At 39.0% G+C, this 23,829-nt stretch overlaps 3 protein-coding genes across 4 annotated transcripts; 2 read left to right on the top strand and 1 right to left on the bottom strand.

The window, feature by feature from the left end:
* Nucleotides 1-487: 487 nt before the first annotated feature.
* Nucleotides 488-5,492, bottom strand: LOC135072043 (uncharacterized). 2 transcript variants are annotated; one of them, XM_063965973.1, is made up of 3 exons: nucleotides 3,001-5,492; nucleotides 2,692-2,795; nucleotides 488-2,024 (listed from the first exon to the last, which is right to left on the bottom strand). In XM_063965973.1, the coding sequence occupies exons 1-3, from the start codon at nucleotides 5,312-5,314 to the stop codon at nucleotides 573-575; spliced, it is 3,870 nt and encodes a 1,289-aa protein (XP_063822043.1). In that variant the 5' UTR covers nucleotides 5,315-5,492; the 3' UTR covers nucleotides 488-572. The 2 variants fall into 2 exon arrangements, with proteins under 2 accessions (XP_063822043.1, XP_063822044.1); XM_063965974.1 differs by lacking the exon at nucleotides 488-2,024 and adding an exon at nucleotides 2,116-2,270 and having other exon boundaries at nucleotides 3,001-5,491.
* A 133-nt stretch (nucleotides 5,493-5,625) lies between these two features.
* LOC135072044 (solute carrier family 25 member 35-like) lies at nucleotides 5,626-22,406 on the top strand. Its single transcript, XM_063965975.1, has 6 exons — nucleotides 5,626-5,807; nucleotides 19,009-19,125; nucleotides 19,547-19,722; nucleotides 20,294-20,544; nucleotides 21,341-21,559; nucleotides 22,073-22,406. The coding sequence occupies exons 2-6, from the start codon at nucleotides 19,024-19,026 to the stop codon at nucleotides 22,264-22,266; spliced, it is 942 nt and encodes a 313-aa protein (XP_063822045.1). The 5' UTR covers nucleotides 5,626-5,807; nucleotides 19,009-19,023; the 3' UTR covers nucleotides 22,267-22,406.
* LOC135072045 (solute carrier family 25 member 35-like) lies at nucleotides 5,818-15,973 on the top strand. Its single transcript, XM_063965976.1, has 6 exons — nucleotides 5,818-6,027; nucleotides 6,439-6,681; nucleotides 6,759-7,085; nucleotides 7,636-7,778; nucleotides 8,861-9,964; nucleotides 14,172-15,973. Exons 2-5 carry the CDS (start codon nucleotides 6,443-6,445, stop codon nucleotides 9,058-9,060), a joined length of 909 nt encoding a protein of 302 aa, XP_063822046.1. The 5' UTR covers nucleotides 5,818-6,027; nucleotides 6,439-6,442; the 3' UTR covers nucleotides 9,061-9,964; nucleotides 14,172-15,973.
* Nucleotides 22,407-23,829: the final 1,423 nt, after the last annotated feature.

The raw sequence follows: 23,829 nt of genomic DNA, 5'->3' as shown, positions 1-23,829 counted from the left end.
TGAAAACGATATTTAATTTATTACTAGCGATACAGAAACATTTAAATATATTTACTGTTATATAATGAAACCGTTAAAGTAGCTTTTTCTTTTTGTTTTACTGTAAAACTACAACTATAAATGAAGTAAACAAACCCTGACACAATCAAAATTAAACACACTTTTTGGACTTACCTCATTTGATTTGAATGACCAAAATGATTTCAAAACCTTTTTTCCACCCAAATCGTGGTATCACAACAATTTATTAGTTGAAAATATTTGTTATTTTTTCATTTCGATATTTTTTCACAAATATACGACCTAAATGTCAATGTGACAGAGCCCACAAAGTTGTGGACGCTAGTTGGCGCTGTAATCGTGCACGGAGCCAATATCTAGCGCTTAATTAAGTCAGTGCCTGAGGTATTTAAATATAGGATTTACATCACGTTACGATCTTCAATAAACTACGCAAGGAATACTTTATCCATTCAAAAAAATATCGTGTTTGTTACTGAAATTCAATAATTTATTAAATTTGAAAAAGATACAGAACATTTACCAAACAATTTTTTTTAAAATAACTTAGTTTATGAAGCAGTAGAATTATTACTTCTGATATAAGATTGAGCAGCAACCATCGTCACTGTATTATGCCTGTCCATTGTAAACGGCGATATTTTCTTACTGGGAGTGTTAGAGGCTCTATTCGTTTTTATAGGAGGCCTAAATTCATAGAGGTCATCATACATCTGGAGGCCCTTCATTATCTCACGGTATTTGGCTATTTTCCTTGGATCCATATATCGGGGTCGCTCGTTGTAACTCTTCATTGTAGGCAATCTATTGTCATAATTCATAACACTCATCACTACTGCGTTTTTGCCTCCTTTTCCAAATGTAGTTTTAGGAGAGCCCTTTTTGCTCTCTGTGCCTTGAGCCTTCTTATCAGGTCCTTTTCCTTTCATCACAGGAGAAGGCGCTTTGCCCTTGGCATCAGGTTTGTCTCGAGGTGAATCTCGCTTTGGAGATTTCTCTGTTTTAGTCGAACCTGACATCGTGGATTTAGTACTCTTAGCACCTTTTCTCTTAGAGTACCATGCCCATTTACCGTCTTTGTCGATATATCCATCAATGCCAATTTTTAACAACTGACCAGAAGCGTCAGCGAAAGAACCCTCTTCAGCAGAATAGAACATCCCATCCGGTCCTATGAAGTTCATTGGCACCCAACGGTTATCAGGCCCTATGTAACCGTCTTTATTGATTTCCATCCAGACCTTGTCTGGGCTCCAAAATCCTCCTAAATCACTGCATTCTTGTTTCCCGTCTGGGCCCTTGAAGTACCTCGGGACTTGATTTCCGTATTTGTCTAACAGTTTTACTTTGTAATCTAAGTAATTGTATTGACACTCGTTCTCTACTAAAGTGGGTGGGTGTTTTGCTTTCTGATCCCATCGCGCTGCAGGTGGAGTGAATTCAATGGTCCACTCATCGTCGTCTGTATCTTCACTAGACACAGAACCTTCGTCAGAGCAAGAACAGGAATCTATTGGAGGACTAAGATTTTCAGTGGCTTTAGTTTGGCACGGGCACTCAGGATCATTCGGATTTGGGAGTGGAAGTAAACCTATAGCTTGATTGTAGGCTTTTAAGCAAATCTCTTGACACTTATCTCTGAATGTCGACTGCAGTAATCTGCTCTTTCTCCTCGTTTCCCTTCGCTCCCGTCTTTCCTTTTGCTTCTGTATTTTCAATTTCTCTTCCGCTGATTTTCCTATAGTGTAAACAATAGGCGGCTTTTCATCATAGGGGTATTGAAATACTAATCTTTCTTTTGAGTATTTTTTAAAGACTTCCATCTGTACAGTGTACTCGCCGCCTTGCTTCTTGACGACTAAAGTTGGTTTCATTTCTATTTTCTTCTTGCGTTGCATCATAGCTCGTTTTTTCTTTGCTATTATGTCTATGCCTTCCCGCATTGCTCTGTATCTTCTAACTAGGATTTTGTTTGCTGCGCCTGGCTTCCATTTTGGTCTTGGCTGTAAAAAAAAAGTAAATAGGGTACAAAAGTAGGTAAATTATTCACGAAATACTTAGCTGTGTAAACGTGTATGAAAAGAAACAAAGTAATGGGCTATTACGTTATTTTATTATGTTTACAATCAACAATCGAACCATAACAAACGATTTGAAGGTAAATTTTATATTCTTTTTCGTCGTGGAGATTCTTTGTTCGTACTTTTACTTGCGTTTCCTTTAGTTTGCTTGCTTCTATTCTTTCTTGTCTGAAAGTAAAGAAAATTTTTATAACTATGAAATTCTAAAACATTATTTTATTCTAACACCAAACTCAAATTAGAAACACAGTAAAAACAACATAAAATACATATGAAAAAAAAACTTACCAATAAAAAATGCAACAGTAAACAAATATTTCTGGAAAATAAAATCATGAGTTTACTACTCATCAAAATCAATCATGAGTAGTAGTAAACGAATCAATTTGTAAACACAGAAGTATGCAAATTACTTCATGTCTATGTAAGTACCTACCTATCACACAGGTGTCGTATATTTAGAAAGAAAGAAAAAAAAAAGTTTATTTGGTTCCAACAAGTTTCCTACAATTTAAATAATAATAAATACTAGTACTATTTTAATTATGTAAAGACGCTAAAATAATAGTAGGTAGGTATAGAATATCACCTTCATGCCAGGGATGTCTTCGGCGTTCCAGTTCCAGCCCATGTTCTTGGGGACAGGCGGGTAAGGGTATTTTGTTTCAGGTTTCTTCTCCACTAGTGGTGGTGCTGAAAATATAATACTCACATTTACCAATGTTCTCGGTGTGCCTAATTGTTTTGTTTTGCTCCTATTCATTAACACTTCTTTTTTAATCAGAAGGCTATCTACTCAATGCAGGCAGATACTGCATTGAAGACAAAAACTTACCAAATCCTCAGCTGTATTTAAAGAGTGCTAAATACTGATTGAAATAAAAAATACAATACGCACGCTCTTCATCGGCGTTGGCAGTGAACTTCCCAACTTTCTTCTTCTCTTGTTTTGCTTTCTTCGCTTTATCCTCGCCCCCCTCTTTCTTCTCTTTCTTTTCAGTTTTTTTCTCTTTCTTATCTACAAAGCTCCGTATGGATCTTGAAGTCGTCAATCGCCTTTCTTGGTTCGCGCCCAACTTCGACGCTGACTTGGAGCTTTTCGTACTCATTTGGTCCGGTTGTTTCTTACTTTCTTCTTCTTCAGGCCACGGACTTTGTGTTTTAATGTATTTCTTATCATACAACTTGTGATACACAGGGCACGGGTGCGGCTTGGCATAGTCCGGTTGGTCCCGCATGTCGTCGCCCAAACATTCGTACCCACCACATACGGCGCAATAAGTAGTTTTCCTTGAAAATTTAAAGGTACATACACAGTCACAGTAGCAAGGATCATCGTCTTGAGTTTTCCGTTTCTTACTCGTTACTCCGTCTACTATGAAGTCTTTCACTCTTTCAGCTATGTCACACGATTTGACGCAGCATGGATTGTGTATATCGTCAAAATGTATAACTATATTGCTGTCAGCTGGACTTGGAGGCATATCTTTTTTAGCTGTGCACGTGGGTCCGATACATCCTTCATCGCTTGCCTGCTTATCTAATAGAGGCGTCGGGCAAGTCGTTTTAGAACATGAAGTTTTTTCTGAAGTTTTCATACTTGGGCAATTTGAGCCGCAATACTTAAATTTTGGATCAGACGATTGAGATGATGGGCCAGTGGTGTCCTTTTCAAAGTCATGTTCCACCGTAAAGTAATAAACATTGTAAACTTTTTTGTCTTGCGCAAATGGACAGCCTTTTCCTTCACAGCGGCCTGATTCTTCGCTGGATTCCGCGTTTTCGCAATCTTTGCTACAGATAGAGGCACATGAGTTTTTCTTGGTAAGAGCGTCTTGCATTGTCTTCATACAAGCGCATTGAGTGGAGAGTCCCTCTAAAGTGCTAGCCTGACTGAAGACCCCTTCGTGTCTAAGGAATTGTTGAATCTTCTCCGCCAGATTGCAATCTTTGCTACCACATGGGCCTATAACATCATTAATTTTGAACTCTTGGTTATCTTCATCCACCATATTTTCTATGTATGCTCTCATATCTCTAGCTATTCTACAATCTGGTCTTCCACAAGGTCCTCTAATATTGGCTATATCAAAGGTAACTGGACGGTTGTTTGGAGGCCTCTTTCCAGCATTTATACACATAGGACAGGGGCCACTTTGTGCCTCTTTCTTAAATCTTTGAGCGAACTCGCCGGCTGGCCAATTCGTTTCTTTGCAATAACAAAGTCTATCAATATCTGTGGCTTTCACCCTTGGAGATATAGTTGGTCGCGGTGTTAGCATTCTCATGTTATCATTACAGGACACGATTATCTTCCTCACATAGTCAACAATGTGATCGACATCGGGACATGTTTCTGGAGCTTTGTAGATGGACTCCGGTGGCTTGTCAGCATTGCCCATGCAACAGTAGTCTCCATCGTTGAAGAACGTGAGATTCGCCCCTGGGGCATTTTTATAATCGGCGAAAACGATTTTATTTGCAGGCTTAGGTTTATCTTTAACAAAGTTATTTTCGATCTTATTACAGTTTTCTTCAAAAGTTTCGTCAGTTGTTTTCAATGTGCACATGTAAGAAGTGGTTTTGGAGTTTATGCCAGTGTACAAAACTTTTTTAACAGCCGGATCTTCAGATAGAGTCCTGAAGCAGGTGGTGACTCTATCAGTGAGATATGTCAATTTAACTTGGATGCTAATTTTTGCCATCAGCTTAGCAGTCCCTTCTTCAAATATGTTATATTCTTCGTTTAAAGTAACCGGTAAAGGTTCCTGGCAGTTACATATCTTTTCTAAGTACTCTAGGAACCGTTGGTCCCACGGAATGCTGTTAGAGCCGATATAAACTAAATTGTCTTCTTTGCTCCACAGAGACATTTCCATGGGAAACTTCTTCATGTTCTGTATTAAGAACTCTGCACTACTCGTGAACAAAACAGATTGCCCTGACTGAATAACCGGTTCGGGAGGCGGTTCCGGTTCTTTTCCTTTCTTGCCCTTTTTTGGGGGAGGTTTTTTCTTTCCTTTCTTTCCAGGCGGTTCAGGAGGCAGCGGTGGGGGCTCCGGGATAACTATGTGCATTTGCTTGGGATCTTTTAATTCTAATGAAAATATATCGGCGAATTCACTTCGTATGACAAGTTGACGGCTCTCTACCAAGCTTTTAACATTTTCGATCACCACCTCGAAAAGGAACATTGCGTTTGTAACAGCCATTTCCAATTTTTTTTTTCTCTTTTGTAAGATGTAAAAATAATTCGTATAAGTTTTACATATTTATCATTTCCTAGATTTTCAGCACTTACTCGCTAATTTTGAAAAGTCGCGGTAAACAAATAATTGGAAGAAAATTCATAAACAGTCATGTTGACGCTGTCGTTCATTTATATTTTTTTAACGTACAGTTTCCGTGTAGCCAGTCGTAGTTCTTCGTAGTAAGTTCGTAGGTTCGTAGTGTAAGTATGGTTTTAGAACGTACTGTAAATTGAAATGTTGAAAAACTTGAAGTTTTCGAACGATCTCCGGTCAGCTGATTGTCACTTTGACGTTTCAGAATGTGACGAATTTCGTATGTGTATTACGAAACAAATAAGATAAAATAAAAATTCCTCGGAGTTCTCCAGTTTTGGACGACACACGATGCTTGTGGCGGAGTTTATAATAGAATACAGATGATGACTGAACCTTACCGGTTGTGAAAAACAAGCAGGTAGGAATTTTCTCAGTGACTACAATACTGTGTGTTGTAGGATTACAAATTTACGATAATAATGTTTTACAATATCGTAATAACTTGTTCAAATTGCGCGATTTACGTCATTCACACGACACTAAATATCGCTCATTGCGTAAAAAACTCCAGTTGCCCGCGCTACCAAATTCATTTAGAAACTTCGTAGCAGTATTTCTAAAAAATAACCTCAATTATTGTAAGTTTTTTGACCCTAACGAAATAAATTTAAAAGTTCAAATGCTTAATATTATTGGCTCCAAAAAGTTTTACTTACAACTTACATATATTTTCAATTTATTGCAAAGATTTTTAATTCATTCAAAAGTTTTACTTGGATGTTCAGTGCTTATTACTGGTTACAAAGCAGTATTTTCAAAAGTGATTCATTATTTGAGTGCTGAGTGGCCTGTGTGTGTTATTTTGTGTGATTGTCTTTAGTTACTTACTGTGTTAAGTGTGACAGCATGTGTTTGTGTAACAATTAAATAATATTCCTATATTCTTCTTTGTATATTATTCTATAAGAGTCTGAGTGCTATCAAATCAAACTTAGTACTGCTTAGTGATGATTAAAAAATGTATAAGTAAGAATCGTAAAATTCCATAGCACCATGGACTTCATCGTTGGTGGTATGGCCGGAGTGGGAGCGGGCTTCTTTAGCAACCCCTTCGATGTGGTGAAGACCCGCATGCAGTTGCAAGGAGAGCTCCGAGCACGAGGCCAGCACGCCGTACACTACAAGAACATACCACACGCTATGTACACGATTGTGAAGCATGACGGAGTTATAGCGTTGCAAAAAGGACTTGTACCGGCTCTGTGGTTTCAATTAGTTGTTAACGGTGTAAGGTATGTTGATTTATTATAATAAATATTAAAATAAACATTGGTTGAAATTTTTTTGCTGTAATTATTGTTATTTTCAGATTAGGCATTTACCAGCACGCAGACAACTTTGGTTGGTTAAGAGATGAAAAAGGAAATACACTATTTGTCAACAGTTTATTCTTTGGATCAGTATCAGGAATGTGTGGTGCATTTTTCGGCAGTCCGCTGCAGTTGGTAAAGACTCAACTGATGTCATACTCTTCGGAGAAAATTGCAGTTGGAACGCAACATGCTCATAGAGGATTGACTTATGCTATGATGAAGATTTATAGAAAAAATGGCTTGGGAGGCTTATGGAGAGGAGCCCATGGGATGATGATCAGAAATTCCATGGGATCTGCATCCCAAATAGCAGCATATGCAATGTAAGTACTGTACTTAAAACTAATGACAAATTAATTAAGCTTTGAATAACATTGCCACTCGATTAAATGATAAGTATTAAGTGCCTTTCTATCTTATCAGGAAGTGAACCATTCATTGATATTTGCATTCAGATTACCTTATCAAAAAATAGTAGCGTGTAGTGTACTTCCGTAAGTACATACCATCACATATTGTGAAATTAATAATACTTCGAAGAAATGTTCGTTTACACGTCCTCCCAGATGGTCAAGACTCTGTTGATCTTAGTTTGAGTATTTCTAAACTTCGACTCTATTGACCTTACATTACTATACTAGATAGGTTATTATTTGAACACCTCAAAAGGTGGTTAACGTTGGAGTAGAGAGATAAATCACTAATCGCGCACAATGGCCCAATCATGATTTATGAGGCTAAGTACCAGTATTCGATCGCCCTGCAAAACTAACTAACTTGACCACCTCAAAAAGGTCCTAAAGGAAATTGGTCCCTTCTATTGGCATGAACATTATCACCAATTTTAAATATCAATGCTTCTCCGGTTTCCAGTTGCAAAGAATGGATGGACGACAACAACTTGTTCCAGCAGTCGAAGTACCTCTCAGCTTTCGTCGCCAGCAATATCGGCGCCGTCGTCAAGACCATCACCCTGACGCCTATGGACGTCATCATGACGCGACTGTACAACCAAGGTGAGTATACAAAACATGTTCTAAACACGTCACCTATCCCTACTAATATTATAAATGCGAAAGTAACTCTGTCTGTGTCGCTTTCACTTCTAAACCACTGAACCAATTTTGATGTAGTTGTAGTTTGTAGTATAGTTTGAGTCCTGGGGAGGGACATACGATAGTTTTTATCCCGGTTTTTGAAACAGGGACGCGCGCGATAAAGTTTATCTATGACAGCCAAAATTTCACGCGGACGAAGCCGCGGGTGGAAAGCTAGTGTAGTTATAATAGGAGCGATTTTGCTACTGAAATGTTTAGTCTCAGTTATAGATCGTTTCATCCACGTAGACGCGCCCCACCATTCTTCCGCTAATGTTTGAGTGTTATCGGTAGACGCTAAATCATCCATAAGTGCACACGCACACTACAATAATGACGCTCGGATTGCTCGGATCAAACTCCCCGCACCCCGCGCTTCCCTCGACCAAAAATTGGTGGGGCGCGTCTTCGTGGATAAAACGATCTATAACAGACACAATTTATGCCCATGGACGTCATTATGACGCGCCTATACAATCAAGGTTAGTGACGTCACGCACGTGTACAGACAATAGCATTTCTAAACACTGCATAATAGTGCGATGTAACAGAGAAGTCTGATGCGCCATCAACTGTACAAGGTGCAGAGAACAGAAAACTTTTTATACTATTTGTAATTGCGCATATACGTCTGCTTACGGTGTACAGTATAAATTATGCTAATGACATCAAAATATATGATGTTAACATAGGTCCGTTAAAACGTTTGAAATATTTTCCACACTGGAAAAATCGAATCGAATTTTGAGTCTTTTTCATGTCAACTTTTGTACCGCCTATGTATTAAAGTAATTTGTATTTTAAAAACATTGGATTGGGCTAGAAACGAAACGTCACGCCTCTAGATAAACACCATTCACGATCGCTTCACGTCCTTCACATTCGAAAAAAGAAAAGTTCGCCTAATGTTAATATTTTTGGCATTGAAGTATAAATAAATAAACAGAAGCTCTTTCTGCCTAACCCTAACCCTAACTAAATATTTCTTTAACTATTTCCAGCCGTGGACGCCGAAGGCCGAGGCCTGTTATACTCCGGCATAGTGGACTGCGCGCGCAAGATCACCAAGACCGAAGGCCTACTCGCATTCTACAAAGGCCTGGGCCCGTCGTACCTCAGGCAGGCTCCACACACAGTATTGCTCCTGGTATTTTGGGACATGTTGAAAGATGTCCAGAAGAAATGGGAGTCGAAAGCGTAGGGATTAACTATGTGTTGGTAAATGGTTATGATTGCATAGTAAAATTGTCATTGATAATTGTAAGGATTGAAAGTGCTTCCTAACCAGGTTCCTGGCCTATTTAAGGTAATATTTTGTACTTTGTGATACAAAAGATCTATAATCTAAAACGATGTTAGGTACGATATAACGAGGAAGCACCTTAACAATTAAAGTTGGTAAAGAAGGAAAATAAAGAAAGAGAAAGCTATTTTTCCGTATTTTACAAATAGCTACAGCATTACCACATTTTAGACTTTAAAAAAACAAGGCTGCTCAACCTTTTTAAGAGTCGGGCCAAACGGTGGATTCAGTCGTTAACGACGGGCCACTTACATTTCCTATTTCAATTAGGTCCAGAACAGACGGTGAAACGCAACTGCAACGAAACTGCAACTGCTAGTTACTTTTGAGTTGCATCTAAGTTTCTGCCATAGCGTCCGTTGAGAGACCACACATGACGCGACCAGTTTGAAACTTTCAGTTTCATTCATAAGAATCATCAGAAAGTTGCAGTTTCGTTGCAGTTGCGTTTCACCGTCTGTTCTGGGCCTTACTCTCAGGACAAAAAAAACTCAATTATCATGATTAAACCATACTTGCGCGGGCAACTTAAAATTCCGCGATTCTGGGGTTGAGCAGCCTTGCTATAAAACGACTTGAAACATAGTGTCGATTTAGAAGTCATGGTGAATGCACGAATAAAGGTCGGGCGTTATTATTAAGTGGTGGGTAGATTGGGTGAGAGAACAAATCAGCTTTTTAGTACAAAATATACTTAAACCAAAACAAATTAGTTTTTAGTTGTAATTTATTTATTGTAAGTATTACTTGACATAAGGTTCTGGCTGAGCAACGATAAATTGCTTTTTTGCTAAAACTAAAGGCACTGTAGGCGATGTAGGTCGATGGGTGAACGTAGGTGATAAGATGAAAATGAAAGTCCAGGTAGGTACGTTGAAAATGAAGGCGCGTCCGGGTGTGCGCACTAGTACGTTCGCAGAGGGTGAGAGTTCGACGACGACTGGCGGCTCTCGGCCGCGTGTGCGGCGCGGTGAGCCGCTAGAAGCTTCGATAACCATAAAAGGCGAGAGGCCTCCGGCCAATCAGCGGGCCGCACTGCTAACGGCTAGCTCGGAATGTTCTAGGCGCGCGATAATAATATTACCTACGCGCGCACCCAGATTCGCTTAATATTTTAATTATCCAAAATCACATACACACAGTGTAAGTTCGACATGTTCAATTCACAATTGACATAGTTAAATATATTATTATTACGGTGCAAATATACCTATTCATTGATAGGTACATAGGTACACACACATAGATACATAGTTAGTTTTCAGGTTAAAGGCAAATTAGATTCATAAGTAACTACATTTACATAATTAACAATACGTAGGTCTATCAACTACCTACTTCTGGTGGCCATCGTCAACATCCTCCCCCCTAGTGTCGCTTTGCGACACTCATAACCAAAATTATACTATGCGCGTCACTGGTCACTTCAACACAGCCATAGCTGTTGGTCCCAGACCTTAGTGCCAGTTGGCTCAAGCACGGCTAGCGTTGCGCGGTTCCAACAAGTTTCCATAAGTAGGGGGGTATTAGGATAGGGCAATGTCGTAAAAACGCATACACAAAAAATAACATTGTCAAAAGCACACAGGTAAATTATTTTAACAGTTAATATTTAAATGAAATAAATCATCCTTTACAAAATAATCACTACTCGTCAACTTACTACAGACAATTAACTTTCAAATTTCAATTTAAGTCAACTTTCAAATTCAAAACGGATTTCAAAACAAGCATTTGGTAATAAGAGCCATACTATCTAATATGTGGTAAGAGCCTGGCAAATCAATGACGTCACGCGTCCATGGCAAGACCGTCAACAAGTTTACCTAAACTTTCTAGAATGTTAATTACAAGTAAATCATCCTTATGTTTACACTGTTTACTAATTATTCCTATCGATCCCAAAGACAAATAATTGTGCACTAACTCTTGCAACTGTAGCAAATCATGTTCATATTGATCGTGTTGTAAACAAAATAAACTTTTACTATTAACATAAAATTTAGTGGATTCGACAGAAGGTTTATTTAGTTCGCGCGGCAACGACTTTCCATTCGTACATTCGGTAAATAAACTAGTTGGTGAATTCTCTACATTGCCTAAAATCTCGTCACAAGTAGGAACGAGCGCGCGCGCCGCCGTAGGTATGCAAGCGGCGTCGGCAGCAGCGTGGGGCCCGAGTGGGGGCGGCTCGCACGCACCGAGTGCGAGTGAGACCGCGGTATCGGCCAGCGCGTCGCTATGCGCGCGGGGCCCAAGTGGGGCCTGTTCGCACGCAACGAGTGCGAGCGGGACCGCGCTACCGGCCAGCGCGTCGGTATTATTACAACAGGCAGCGGCGACGTTTTGAGTTGGTTCACAGGATTCAACAAAACACAAGTTTGTGGTAAAGCAAAGAGATGAATCAATTACCTTGTTTGTTGTCCCGTGCACGCACCATCCTAGGCACGTCTTTGTCATGTATGGCTCACCTGGATTTCCCCTTATGCACTCAATAGGAGCGATTAAGTCGCAATTGTCTTGCCCGATTAGTAACATAGGCTGGGCATTACACTTACACAAATCAATATTTACACATTCATATTTACAAAAATCAACATTAACTACACTTTGCATTGGCAAATTGAGCTTAGATATCTTTCTAGCTTGTAAACTAAAACGCTTATTGTCCCTATTTGCGATTTCAAAGTTCACTATTTCTGTTTCACATGATAGTTCATTGTCCCATGCACCACGAGCGCGCATGGTATGAGGCGCTCCGTGCAGTCCAACCTCATCAGCGAGTCGCGACGCGATTAACGATACGGTCGAACCGTCGTCTAGCAAGGCGTGCGTGTGCATACTACCTTTTGGTCCGATCACAGTAACAGGCACTATTTTTAATAGCACTTGAGATTCGTTGTTGCACTGAAGCGTGGTAGTATGGTTTACGTTTTCACATTCACTATCACTGAGACGCTGTTCGTCGCGTTCTGATGCCGTCTGCAGCTGGGGTCGCGGGTTCGACCAATGTAGAAGGCGATGGTGGCCGAGCCCGCAACCTTCGACGTCACACTCGGGGGCTGTGCACGTAGTATCGGCGTGTCGTGGTAGCAGGCATTGAAAACACAGTTTCTCTGTACGTGCGAAGCGCCAGCGATCCTTGCGTAGGGCTCGCTTGAACTTTAGGCATTGTTCAAGTGAGTGTGTTTGTGTTTTACAAAACTTGCACTTGTCGTTGTTCTGCTCGTCGTTCGTAAACACAAGTACATTGTTGTGCGACGAGCTTCTGATGTACTCTGGCTTACGTCTGGCTTCGTGTTGGTTGTGTACGAAGCTAACACCGGCCGCGGCTACTTTTTGTGCTTCCAAGTATAGAAAGTCCGATAGGCACTCAAGTTTAGGTTTTTCATGTAACTCACGGTTGGTGTATGCGTAGTCAGCCCACTTGGTCACGAGTAGTGTAGGTAACTTTGACACGATGATGTTTACGAGTTCGGGGCTCTGTAGGTACTCGCGTTGCTTTATCGCTCGGGCGGCTGCTACGTGGTTCTTGATTGTTATTGCGAACTGCACTAATTTGGTGTGGTAACTTTCAGGTAGTGGTTGTACTTTTTTCAACTGTGACACTATCTTGTTCATAATGATCTCAGGTCGGCCAAACCGAAGCTCCAACATATCGATTATCTCGTTAGGTGACGTGCAAACGATGAGTAGCGAAGATACTGCGTCTTTAGCTTCGCCTCGCAGGCATTTACGAAGGCGCCACATGTTTTCGGTGTCGGTGTATTTACAGATGTCGGTGGACTCGAAGTATGCGTTCCGGAACTGTAACCAGTCGAGGGGGTCACCGTAGTAAATGGGTAGGTCTTTAGAGGTGGCCAATCTTGACAACAGTTGGTCGTTTTGGTTCATTGCAGCGGCGTGGGAGATCGCAACTGTGAGTGCAGCCGCCAGCTCTTGTATTTCAGTACGCTGCTGGGGCGCGGTGCAGGTGACTTTATCCTCCCGATGTGTCGTTGCAATGTGTGATGTGTCAAGCCAGGCCTCAACTTTCTCCGACGATGATCTCACACTCCTCCCCTCCGAGCCCAGCTCGGCAAGGTCGGCGTTCAATTCTATGTCAATGAGCGACTTACGAATTGCCGCTCTTTTAGAGGCGGCTTTCGCGGCGGCTTCCGCGGTGGCTTTCGCGGCGGCTTTTGTGGCTGCTTCTGCGGCTTCGATCGCTTCGATCTCAATTTCCGCCCTCTTACGTGCAGCTTCAATAGTGAGTCGCCGTGCTGCAGACGATGTGCGCGTAGACTGGCTGCCCTCACTCTTCAACACTTCACTAGCGACTTTCACTTTGTTTGTCTTGTCTTCGTCCATCATTTGTCGGCGTGTTTTAACAGCGGCGCCGCGGGGGGAGCGAAGCAAAGACATGTTGATGACTCACTGTGTTCACTATCGTAGATTCGGCTCGTAGGACCACTTTGTAGGCGATGTAGGTCGATGGGTGAACGTAGGTGATAAGATGAAAATGAAAGTCCAGGTAGGTACGTTGAAAATGAAGGCGCGTCCGGGTGTGCGCACTAGTACGTTCGCAGAGGGTGAGAGTTCGACGACGACTGGCGGCTCTCGGCCGCGTGTGCGGCGCGGTGAGCCGCTAGAAGCTTCGATAACCATAAAAGGCGAGAGGCCTCCGGCCAATCAGCGGGCCGCACTGCTAACGGCTAGCTCGGAATGTTCTAGGCGCGCGATAATAATATTACCTACGCGCGCACCCAGATTCGCTTAATATTTTAATTATCCAAAATCACATACACACAGTGTAAGTTCGACATGTTCAATTCACAATTGACATAGTTAAATATATTATTATTACGGTGCAAATATACCTATTCATTGATAGGTACATAGGTACACACACATAGATACATAGTTAGTTTTCAGGTTAAAGGCAAATTAGATTCATAAGTAACTACATTTACATAATTAACAATACGTAGGTCTATCAACTACCTACTTCTGGTGGCCATCGTCAACAGGCACTATTTAAGAATCCCACAGATAGTTGTAAGTTTCAATCTCAATTTGAATCTAACCACACAAACAATTCCTATTTCGTTTTACTAACCCATGAGCATGAGTAATCCCTACGTTTAATATAAAAAAAATATCACATGACTAGTATACATTGTAGGTTACGCAAATAGTGATGGGCTAAAATGTACCTATCATTTCATATCACGTAAAATATTAACTAAATTCAAATCTTTTAATGAATGCACATTTGCACAATGTTAAAAAATCCTGCCTATCACTATTATACAGTATTACGCGAATCTGATACCTTATAAGCATTTTTAACAAGTGTCGTATTATCATAGTTTATGTTTCATTGTTATCATATAAGAATATTATGTTATGATGCCTATAAAATATTGTCCTATTAATAGGTTTTTATAGCCTGACCAGGAACATAAAAACCCTGGCATAGAGGCGCTTCAATTGCATTTGATAGTGCAACACTGAGTACAGTCGTACATGTGTTAAATTAATAGGCTAAATTTATGTATCAGGATTCAGGATTACGGGCTAATTTGATATTTTCATAAATGAACGAAAAATGTTGTTAAAGGTAACCTGGTTTAAATAAATTAAATGAAACCATCAATCGAGCTAGTAGGATTTATTTTATTATTCATCAATAATCAAATTCAGAACTTGAATATTCAACTGCAATATTATGTCTGCTCATGAACGCTTCAAACTCGGTACTTCTTTCCCAATTCCATAAAATTCAAAACTTAGAAAGTGACAAAAAACTTTAAAATAGGTAGTTGAAACAGACTACAGCAAATTTTCATAGTGGACTGTACTATATGATAAACATGTCAGTCAATTTGACAACCTTTGTCGGAAACATTATTCAATGAAAATATTGTCCGAACCCTTAGTATTTCTCTTCGACAAATACATTAACACATCGTGAACCACTTTTCTTTCACGACTATAAAAATATTTTAGCAATTTAATTCACAAAATCAATTGCACACATTTAAAATAAAGTTTGTTTACACTTTGACAACAATAGACTGACATGCAAGGTGACATGTCAATGAAGTTTTCAGTTACTGTTGCCATTAAAAGAAATTAGTACCATTAGTTTTCCGCAACATGGCGAGGGTTTTTATGTTCCTGGTCAGGCTATAATACGTTTACCTAATAGCATCAGAGCTGGTATTATTATTTTCACATTATTTGACCATTTTGATTGTTGATGTCGTGTATTATAGTAAATGTATTTATTAAATAAAGTTAATATTCCTTAGGTATATTAACTTTATGGTTTATTTACATATATTAGCACAGATAACTTAATGTATTAGTAAAACAATGCAATATTAAGCTTTATTATTGAAATAGTTATAATAAGATGATACAAACAGTTTTAAATTGCACCTTGTTATATTTGTTTTAGGTAAGTAACATTTTTTATCGAGTGTATTTTCTTTTTGTAAGCAATATATTTTATATAACTTATATTGTATAAGTTTTTTGTTTCTTGTGTATTGTTAATAATTATTTACATGTTACTTAATCATTTTACTGTACCTAGTAGTAAATAATCAAAAACACAATATACGTTATTTAATTGATGATATTACCAGTGACTTTTTGTTGGATATTTTGTCCGACACCAGTGAAACCAAAAGTTACAGTTTATCTGACAGATAAGTGAGAAAGAATCTATCAGGAACTTTATCAGTGAGTGGTGGAAAAGGCCCAACATTTTAAAATTAAATTATTTATTTACATAATTTATTTATTGATTATTGCCAAATCTTTCGTAGGGTCATTTCGCCTGTTCGCGTCCATCGCCCAATTCGCGTCCATTTTGCCGATCTCCTTTTAAAAATCCTCGAAAACAAGTCAACTAACACACCAATCAAACGAAAAGTCATTACCACTAATACGTCAATGTATAAGAGGCACGCACACATAGACAAAAGTCCTGTGCGTCCAACCATTCCTGTTTAGAAAAATAGTTAGTCTCGGCTGTTCAACAAGGAAGCTCACACGCGCTGCATGTTTAGATAAAAATTAGTGTGCAGCGGCGTGTTTGATGATAAGTTTTATATTGTTTTATGTGAAATTTAGGATAGATAGCTATTTCTACAGTTTAATGATGAAAAAAGGTATAATGTTTATTATGAATTTGGTAATGTTTTTTATATTTAACGAATAAAATAAGGTGGACGCGAATTAATACATCGATTTTACAAAACTTCCACTTTGCGTCCACAATGGACGCAAACTATACCTATCCTCTATAATAATAAACCAAATTGCGTCCACTGTTTTCTTTAAATACTTGCTTATAAAAAAAAATTAAAACATACTGTTTAATATTAATGTGTATAGGTAAGGTCATTTTAAGAATACAAGTTCGCCCATCTGACCCTAAGTGAGCTACTTTTATTTTAATTGATATTTTTGTTTTTGTTTAATTTTTTCCAAAATTTGACCTAAAAACTGCCTAAATTTTTTTTCTCGCGTGTTTTTAACCGCTTTTGTTATTTGATATTAATATCGAATATGTCTTTAGTCAAATAAATTCAATTTCAGATCCAGATAATGATTGGATAGCTAGTTACGAGCCGCGAAAGTTTAACAAAGGTACAAACCACGATAAAAATTTCAACTTGGAATTCGATTTAAAAAAAATTAAAGGTGATAGTGGATTGCCAATGATCTTAAAAACATCTCTAGCTTCTCTTCTTTCCAATGATATGTCACGTCATGTAGTAATTAGACATTGAAATTCGTCAAAAATTCAAAGTTTAGGGAAGAAAATGGAACAATAATACAAAAGTAGTTGAATGGCTTCTTAACATTTCTAAATGTGGATTTCCAGTAAAAAGCAAGAATTGTTGGATACTGTTCAAAAAATAATTCGAGACGGAGAGTTTAAAAATAATTTCAAAGATGATCGTCCAGGTCAAAAATTGTTTGAAAAATGTTTGGCCACAAATAAATAATTTTTTACTTAAACCAATGTTGAGAAAAATTATTTTTATTTTTTAAAGTGAGTTTTAAATGATGATAATGTTGATTTTTAATAGTTAAGTTTATTGTTAAATAAAGAAATTGTTCAAATACAATCTTTCTTTATTAATTCTTAAAAATATCACCCCTATATTCCTTTTCTAAGCTGCTGGACGCTAAATGGTCCACGGGTGGACGCAATCTGGATTTTGTGGACGCAAACTGGGTATAACGCCTAATTCTGAAGTTTATCTATTTAAAAAGAAAATGCAAGATGTTTCTAATACAACTGAAAGTTAATCTTAAAATAGAATATATAATGAATACATTACACAAATTTGTCATAGAAATGAGTGCTGGGGCATTTTTATTATCGCCGTCAAACTTGCCAACTGCACTAAATGGACGCGAACAGGCGAAATGACCCTATACGAATCTCGTTCGTTCGTTCGTTTCAGCCAAATGACGTCCACTGCTGGACAAAGGCCTCCTCCAAGGTTTTCCACAATGCACGGTCCTGCGCTGCCCGCATCCAGGCTCTTCCCGCGATCTTTACGAGATCGTCGGTCCACCTAGTAGGAGGCCTGCCCACGCTACGTCTTCCAGCCCGTGGTCGCCACTCGAGAACTTTTCTGCCCCAACGGCCATCGTCTCTACGAGCTATGTGCCCCGCCCACTGCCACTTTCTTTTAGCAATTCTGCGAGCTATGTCGGTCACTTTGGTTCTCCTGCGGATCTCCTCATTTCTGATTCGATCACGCAGGGAAACTCCAAGCATGGCCCGCTCCATCGCCCTTTGGGTGACCTTGAGCCTTCTTATGAGGCCCATAGTAAGCGACCACGTTTTGCCAGGGCCAGAGGTCGTCGGTGTTGGTAGCTTGGCATCCCCCGGGGATTCTTCGCACCCCTTGCCCCACCGTTACCGTGACCGCTACCGTGGTCCGGGATAGTGGGGCCGCCGGGGACTAGGGGCCGTTTTATTGTGTGTACAACCATTCTGGAGGGTTTTGCCCTAATCGCCACGCTTGGCAGGCGGGTTGGCGATCGCAGTTTTTTGTTTGGTTTCGCACGCAGACGCTGCTGCCCGTCTGGTGCTACAGGGGTTTTGTCGCCTCTTACGACACGCCTCCTGTCGGCGGTGGGGAAAATTATACGAATCTCACCATTAATTAAAATTAAAATACCTAATGCATCATGTATGGACAATGGTGCAAATGATAATGCGAATAAAGCTATATAGTTAAATATTTGTTATTGTTTGTGTGTTGATATAAATTCATTGTAATTAATAACTATGCTATGAAACAATTATTGTTAGTATTTCCAGCCAAAGAATAGACGAATGCAAGTATTTATTGTATGTTGTAGTCAGAAACAAGATAATTCTGTTAGATTTACAAGTACGAGTATTAAATACTTCAAATTAATATTAGAAGGCATGAAAACCACGGTATTTCTTAAATCAACAACAAATTACATAATGTTTGCGATAATAACATGGCAACAAATTTTAAATATACATAGGTAAATAATTATTTTAAATAGAATATACGTTTAATATTGTGCCTTATAAATTTTCTACTGTATGTATGCTTTATAATGTTACCGAGATGTGTAATTGTTTTGTTATATTACATAAATATTTTTATTTTATGTGAAATTAGGCTTGTTTAGTGAAAAAGTCAAGGTTGTCTGAAATAAACATGGTTTAATCTAAGACGGTTTTTTATTTTCATCGGGATTTATTACAGGATTTATATACTAATACATTAAAAACTTAAAAAAAACAGCAATCGATTGTTTAGAAAAATGAATATTCGGCGTTTTCTTCAGAAAATCGTCCGGAAAATGGCAGAGCGCAAAAAAGATGGCGTTGGGCGTGACGTCACCGACCTGGCTATGGGGGGCGTGTCCGCCATGTTCGCTACTCTCTTCACTAACCCTATTGAGGTAAATCAACATCTATTTTTTTCTACAAAAACGTGAATAACTGAAATACAACTAAAAATTCATGAAGGTACAGTGAGCCATAGTTTCAGCTAACCATTTCCGTTTTTTCTCTCGTTCTCATCAAATGGTGATTCTTTGCGATAGAACGAGACGACATGACCGGAAATAGGTAGCTAGAACTCTGGCCCATCGTACATTATTGTGGACATTAACCATTGTATTACTTTTTTTAACTGTTGAAATTCCGTTTGGATCGACTTGACGAATGTACGGGAAGAATATTCTAAATCTACCCTCATCCTACTTATATTTGCGTGTGAGTTATTGAATCTTCGTTAACCTTTCTGATTCCACTCCAAGCCTACGTCTCAGTCTCAGGACTCTATTTAACTTGACTGCTCACCCTGATTAAACCATCTAGGTTGTGAAGACCCGTCTCCAACTGCAAGGCGAGCTTAAGGCCCGAGGGCACCATGCCGTGCACTACAAAAGCGTGGCACACGGCCTTTACGTCGTCGGGAGGACAGAGGGCCTGGCAGCGCTGCAGAGCGGCCTGCCTGCTATGCTGGGGTTCCAGTTCTTCTTGAACACGTTTAGGTAAGAATTGGTGATTTTACTGGTTTAATAGGGCTGTTGATTTGGGGCAGAGGTTAATTCGGGCTAGTAAACGAATTAATTGAATGTAACACATTCGTTTGTAACCCATTAAAATAAAATAAACTCGCTTTCGAAAGAGGAACTGTCATTTTGTACAAAGGAAAATCTGGAGTAAAAGTATGACCGAGATCATTCATCAGGCAGTGGTAAGCAGGAGACAGACAATAATTAGATACAGCTCTCTATTTTTAGCTAAAGCCCGGTCTGTGAGCACGTAGAATTTTGTCCAATGACCCGATGATGATGAATGATGAGCGATAAGGATGGGTAGCTTGGGGTCATTGGACAAAATTCTACGTGCTCACAGACCAGACTATAGCTGGAAAATTTGCGAGTACTTAATGTGAGGCTCGAATTCATTAAAACCTGAAATGCTCCTACTATCCTTGGAGGTCCTCTTACTACACCTCCTCTATGATAACAACCTTGCAGAAGTGTGCGGGTGAAACATCATATTAATTACTTTCACGAGTAGATAAGAACTCTGATCCATCAAAACTATTGTTTCCAGGTTAGGCGTATACCGCATTTCCGAACGCCGCGGCCTGACCACAGACTCCAACGGCCGTATTTCAATATTCAAGGGTGCCTTAGCAGCAGGCGTGGGGGGTGCCCTAGGGTCCATAGCGGGCACCCCCTTCTTCCTCGTGAAGACGAGGCTTCAAGCTCAAGCGGCGCAGGCGATCGCTGTGGGGCATCAGCATAAACACGCTGGCACCTTTGGAGCCCTCGCTGATATTTACAGAAAGGAAGGCGTGAGAGGTTAGTGATAATTCAGAACTCTCCAACTTGCACTTGGCAATTAAAACAAAATAAAGTTTTTTGAGCTATTTCTTCTCAGCACTGGTCCAAAAGTTAAAATCATACTGGAAAGTATGAAAGAGCTTTTTTAGAAGTCTGCAGGCCAAGTTAAAGTTTGCCACGCTTATTGCATTGATTTTACTGCTGGCTGTAATCATAGATTGATAAAATAATAGCTCCATTTGCCCCTGGTATAGAGAGGGTTGAACACCTGCAGTGGAGATTAAATTATGACCTGATGATGACAAAGCAATGAAGACTAATAAAATTGTCCTGATAACAGGGTTTGAAATTATTAATTAGCAGATAATTATCGGATAATTATCAACAGTATAAGATACATTTGCCCTATTGTTTCATAAGAAATTCTGTTTGAGAATCTTGCTTTATGTTTCTGATTGCTGATTGTTGTCAAGTTATCCATCGCTAGTCGCATAAAGCTTGGAAAATAAATCAATATTTTGACGCTAGATAACTAGTGATCATTGTGGAGCTAAATAGATAGGTTTTATAACTATCTATGTTGATTAACGCCCACCACTAGACGCAAGTGCGGAAATACACGTTCGAAAACATCGAATACAGTACATTTTCACAAGTACCTACATTTTTTTGTTATTATCAACCGATAATTATCCATCTGTTATTATCACGATAATTATCGTGATAAATATCATTGATAATATTATAAAATAAATATTATTGATGATCCTTTCGAACCCTGCCTGATAATGATGAAAGAACGCCTTTGCTCCAGGTCTATTCCGAGGAGTTCAGCCTCAAATCCCTCGCGGCGCAGTCGGCAGCAGTTCCCAAATGGTCAGCTTCTCCTTCGCGAAGGAACAACTCCTGGAACGCGGATGGTTCAGAGACAGTCCACTGCTGCTGTCGTTTGCGGGTGCCAACCTGGGCGGCCTGGTCATGACGGTGTGCCTGAACCCGTTCGATGTCGTCGCTACCAGGCTGTCTAACCAAGGTGAGATATTTCCCATTCTATCATATTATGTTTCATGTAACGTGTTACCTCTGTTTTTTTTTTATTTACCTTTTTTGTCTTTGTCTTTTTTTTCTTCTTCATTCTATAGTACTCATGGGAATAAACTTTCACAAAATAACTTTAGCAACTTAAAAACTACTAGTCCAGAACAGTTTTACCATCCCCAAAAGCCTTGCTCATCTAAACTCTTGAATTTAAAGTCACAAGCGCATAAAACTTGACACTTTTGAAATAATCGCTTGACACTTTTAAATCAATTTGAAATAATCCTGATATGGTAATAATAACATATGATGTAGATTGACCGTGGTCAATGAACACATCGTGATGTGTGATTGATATGCCATCGTCCATACCAGCTCCGAAATAATTAGTATTTACATTACAAATTGGTAAATAAGTTAACACTGTTCTTTCTCTTATTAATTAACTGAGTTCTGAGAATCTTAACCTCACAATTTAAATTTTAATAATTATAAAAATTATTTGCAGCTGTGGACAGCCAAAACCGCGGTCTTCTCTACAGCGGCATGACGGACTGTTTTGTCAAGATGCTTCGCGCGGAGGGCGCGCGCTCGCTGTTCAAAGGCGTCGGAGCTAACTACACTCGCCTCGGGCCACATACTGTGTTACTACTGGTTTGTTGGGACCAACTAAAGGCTCTCGAAGACAGGATACGCAGCTAAAAGTTGTTGGTAAATTCCGGTCGCCGAGCAGATAGAATTTCGTCCAATGACCCCAAGCTACCCATCTTTATCGCTCGCGTGTAATTATATTGCTGTCGCGCTCGCACACTCACTGCGGCCGCTCGTCGCGTCGCTTAGTCGCTCGGCGACCGGACTTAGTTCATTTCCCTGGGCTTTTACTACTGGTTTACTTGGGACCAGCTGAATGTTCTCGAAGACAGGATACGCAACTAAAAGTTGTTGGTAGTTAATTTTCCTGCCGTTTTCCACGCTCTGTCCCCGTATTGGGACATTATGCGTGGTTTGGGAAGAGAGGATACACAGCTAACCTGCTTGGTAGTTAATTTGGCTGGGATTTTTCCACACATTGTCCCCATATTGGGATATTATGCATGGTTTTAAGTTACCTCAGAAAGGTAGCAGCTTAGAGCAGCTAACCTATGATCATCACAAAGTGTAAGTACAAAATGTTTATTTTCAATTATAGACTGTAATGATTATATGTCACATTTACAAATAATAATACCAAATAATTACTAAAAGAATGTGTTTTCTTTATATTGTTAAATAACAAATAGTAACAATATATTGTTAAATAAAACTTTGTTTACGATTAAGTCATTTTTAAATAGGTAAGTTAATTGTATTTTTTAAAACAATTTAAGTTAATTTTAAGATGATATTGATATTAAATCAATCTACCTATTTTGTTATAAGTATGTGTATTAATAGCACTTTGATATTGAACGAAGTTTTGTTCATTTCGACAAATTCTATTACTAGCCCGCACTAGCCATTTATTTGCCTCGAGAAAAATTGATAATTTTTGCCCAAGACAAGACAAATAGTCCAGTCAATAAATGCTTTAACGACGGTGTAGAGAGAAATCCCTGGAACACAATTTCTGACCTCGGGACTTTATTTAGACTACTTAGGAGGAGAACATAGTAAAAGTCCGCGCCCTTAGCCCTTGAGCCGGCGGGGAGAGGGGGGTTTAAAGGTACCTCTTTTCGGTTTTTCGCTTAAGAGCGTTTACGCCGTTTGGCGCAAAAACAGTAATTTTTCAACTCGTTACAATCATTAACCAGTAATATTACAAATATCTTATAGGCATAAATAGTTAGGCAATTTCGTCGTCTAAATAGTTAATTGAGAAAATATTGCGATTAGTTTAGTATTTAAGAATTCTATCAAGATAAGTCCACACAGGTTTTGTAAATTTCCACTTTAGCGTCAGTTTACAAGCTGAAATTTTTATAAAAATACTGTGAAAACGATTTAACAAACATTTATATCCTATAGCATAGATCCTTGGGCAAATAGTTATCTGAGAAAATTTTTAGATTTAAGCGTTTTACAATAAGAAATCACAAATTAAAAGAACGTGAAATACCCAAAAATCAAAGTGATTTTTTCACCAATATTCTTCCTTTATTCAACACAAAAATAGCTTAATATGATAGAAGAATATCTTATCTAAAATATTTACTTTGAAATTTAAAATAATTCATTGTAATTTTTTTTCTATGAGTATTTGAAAAGTACTATAAAACGCCGCGCACG

This window comes from Ostrinia nubilalis, chromosome 5, assembly GCF_963855985.1.
Source record: "Ostrinia nubilalis chromosome 5, ilOstNubi1.1, whole genome shotgun sequence".
NCBI classification, from domain to species: domain Eukaryota; kingdom Metazoa; phylum Arthropoda; class Insecta; order Lepidoptera; family Crambidae; genus Ostrinia; species Ostrinia nubilalis.
Note: the sequence above shows the minus strand (reverse complement) of the source record. Positions and strands in the feature narration are given on the sequence as shown.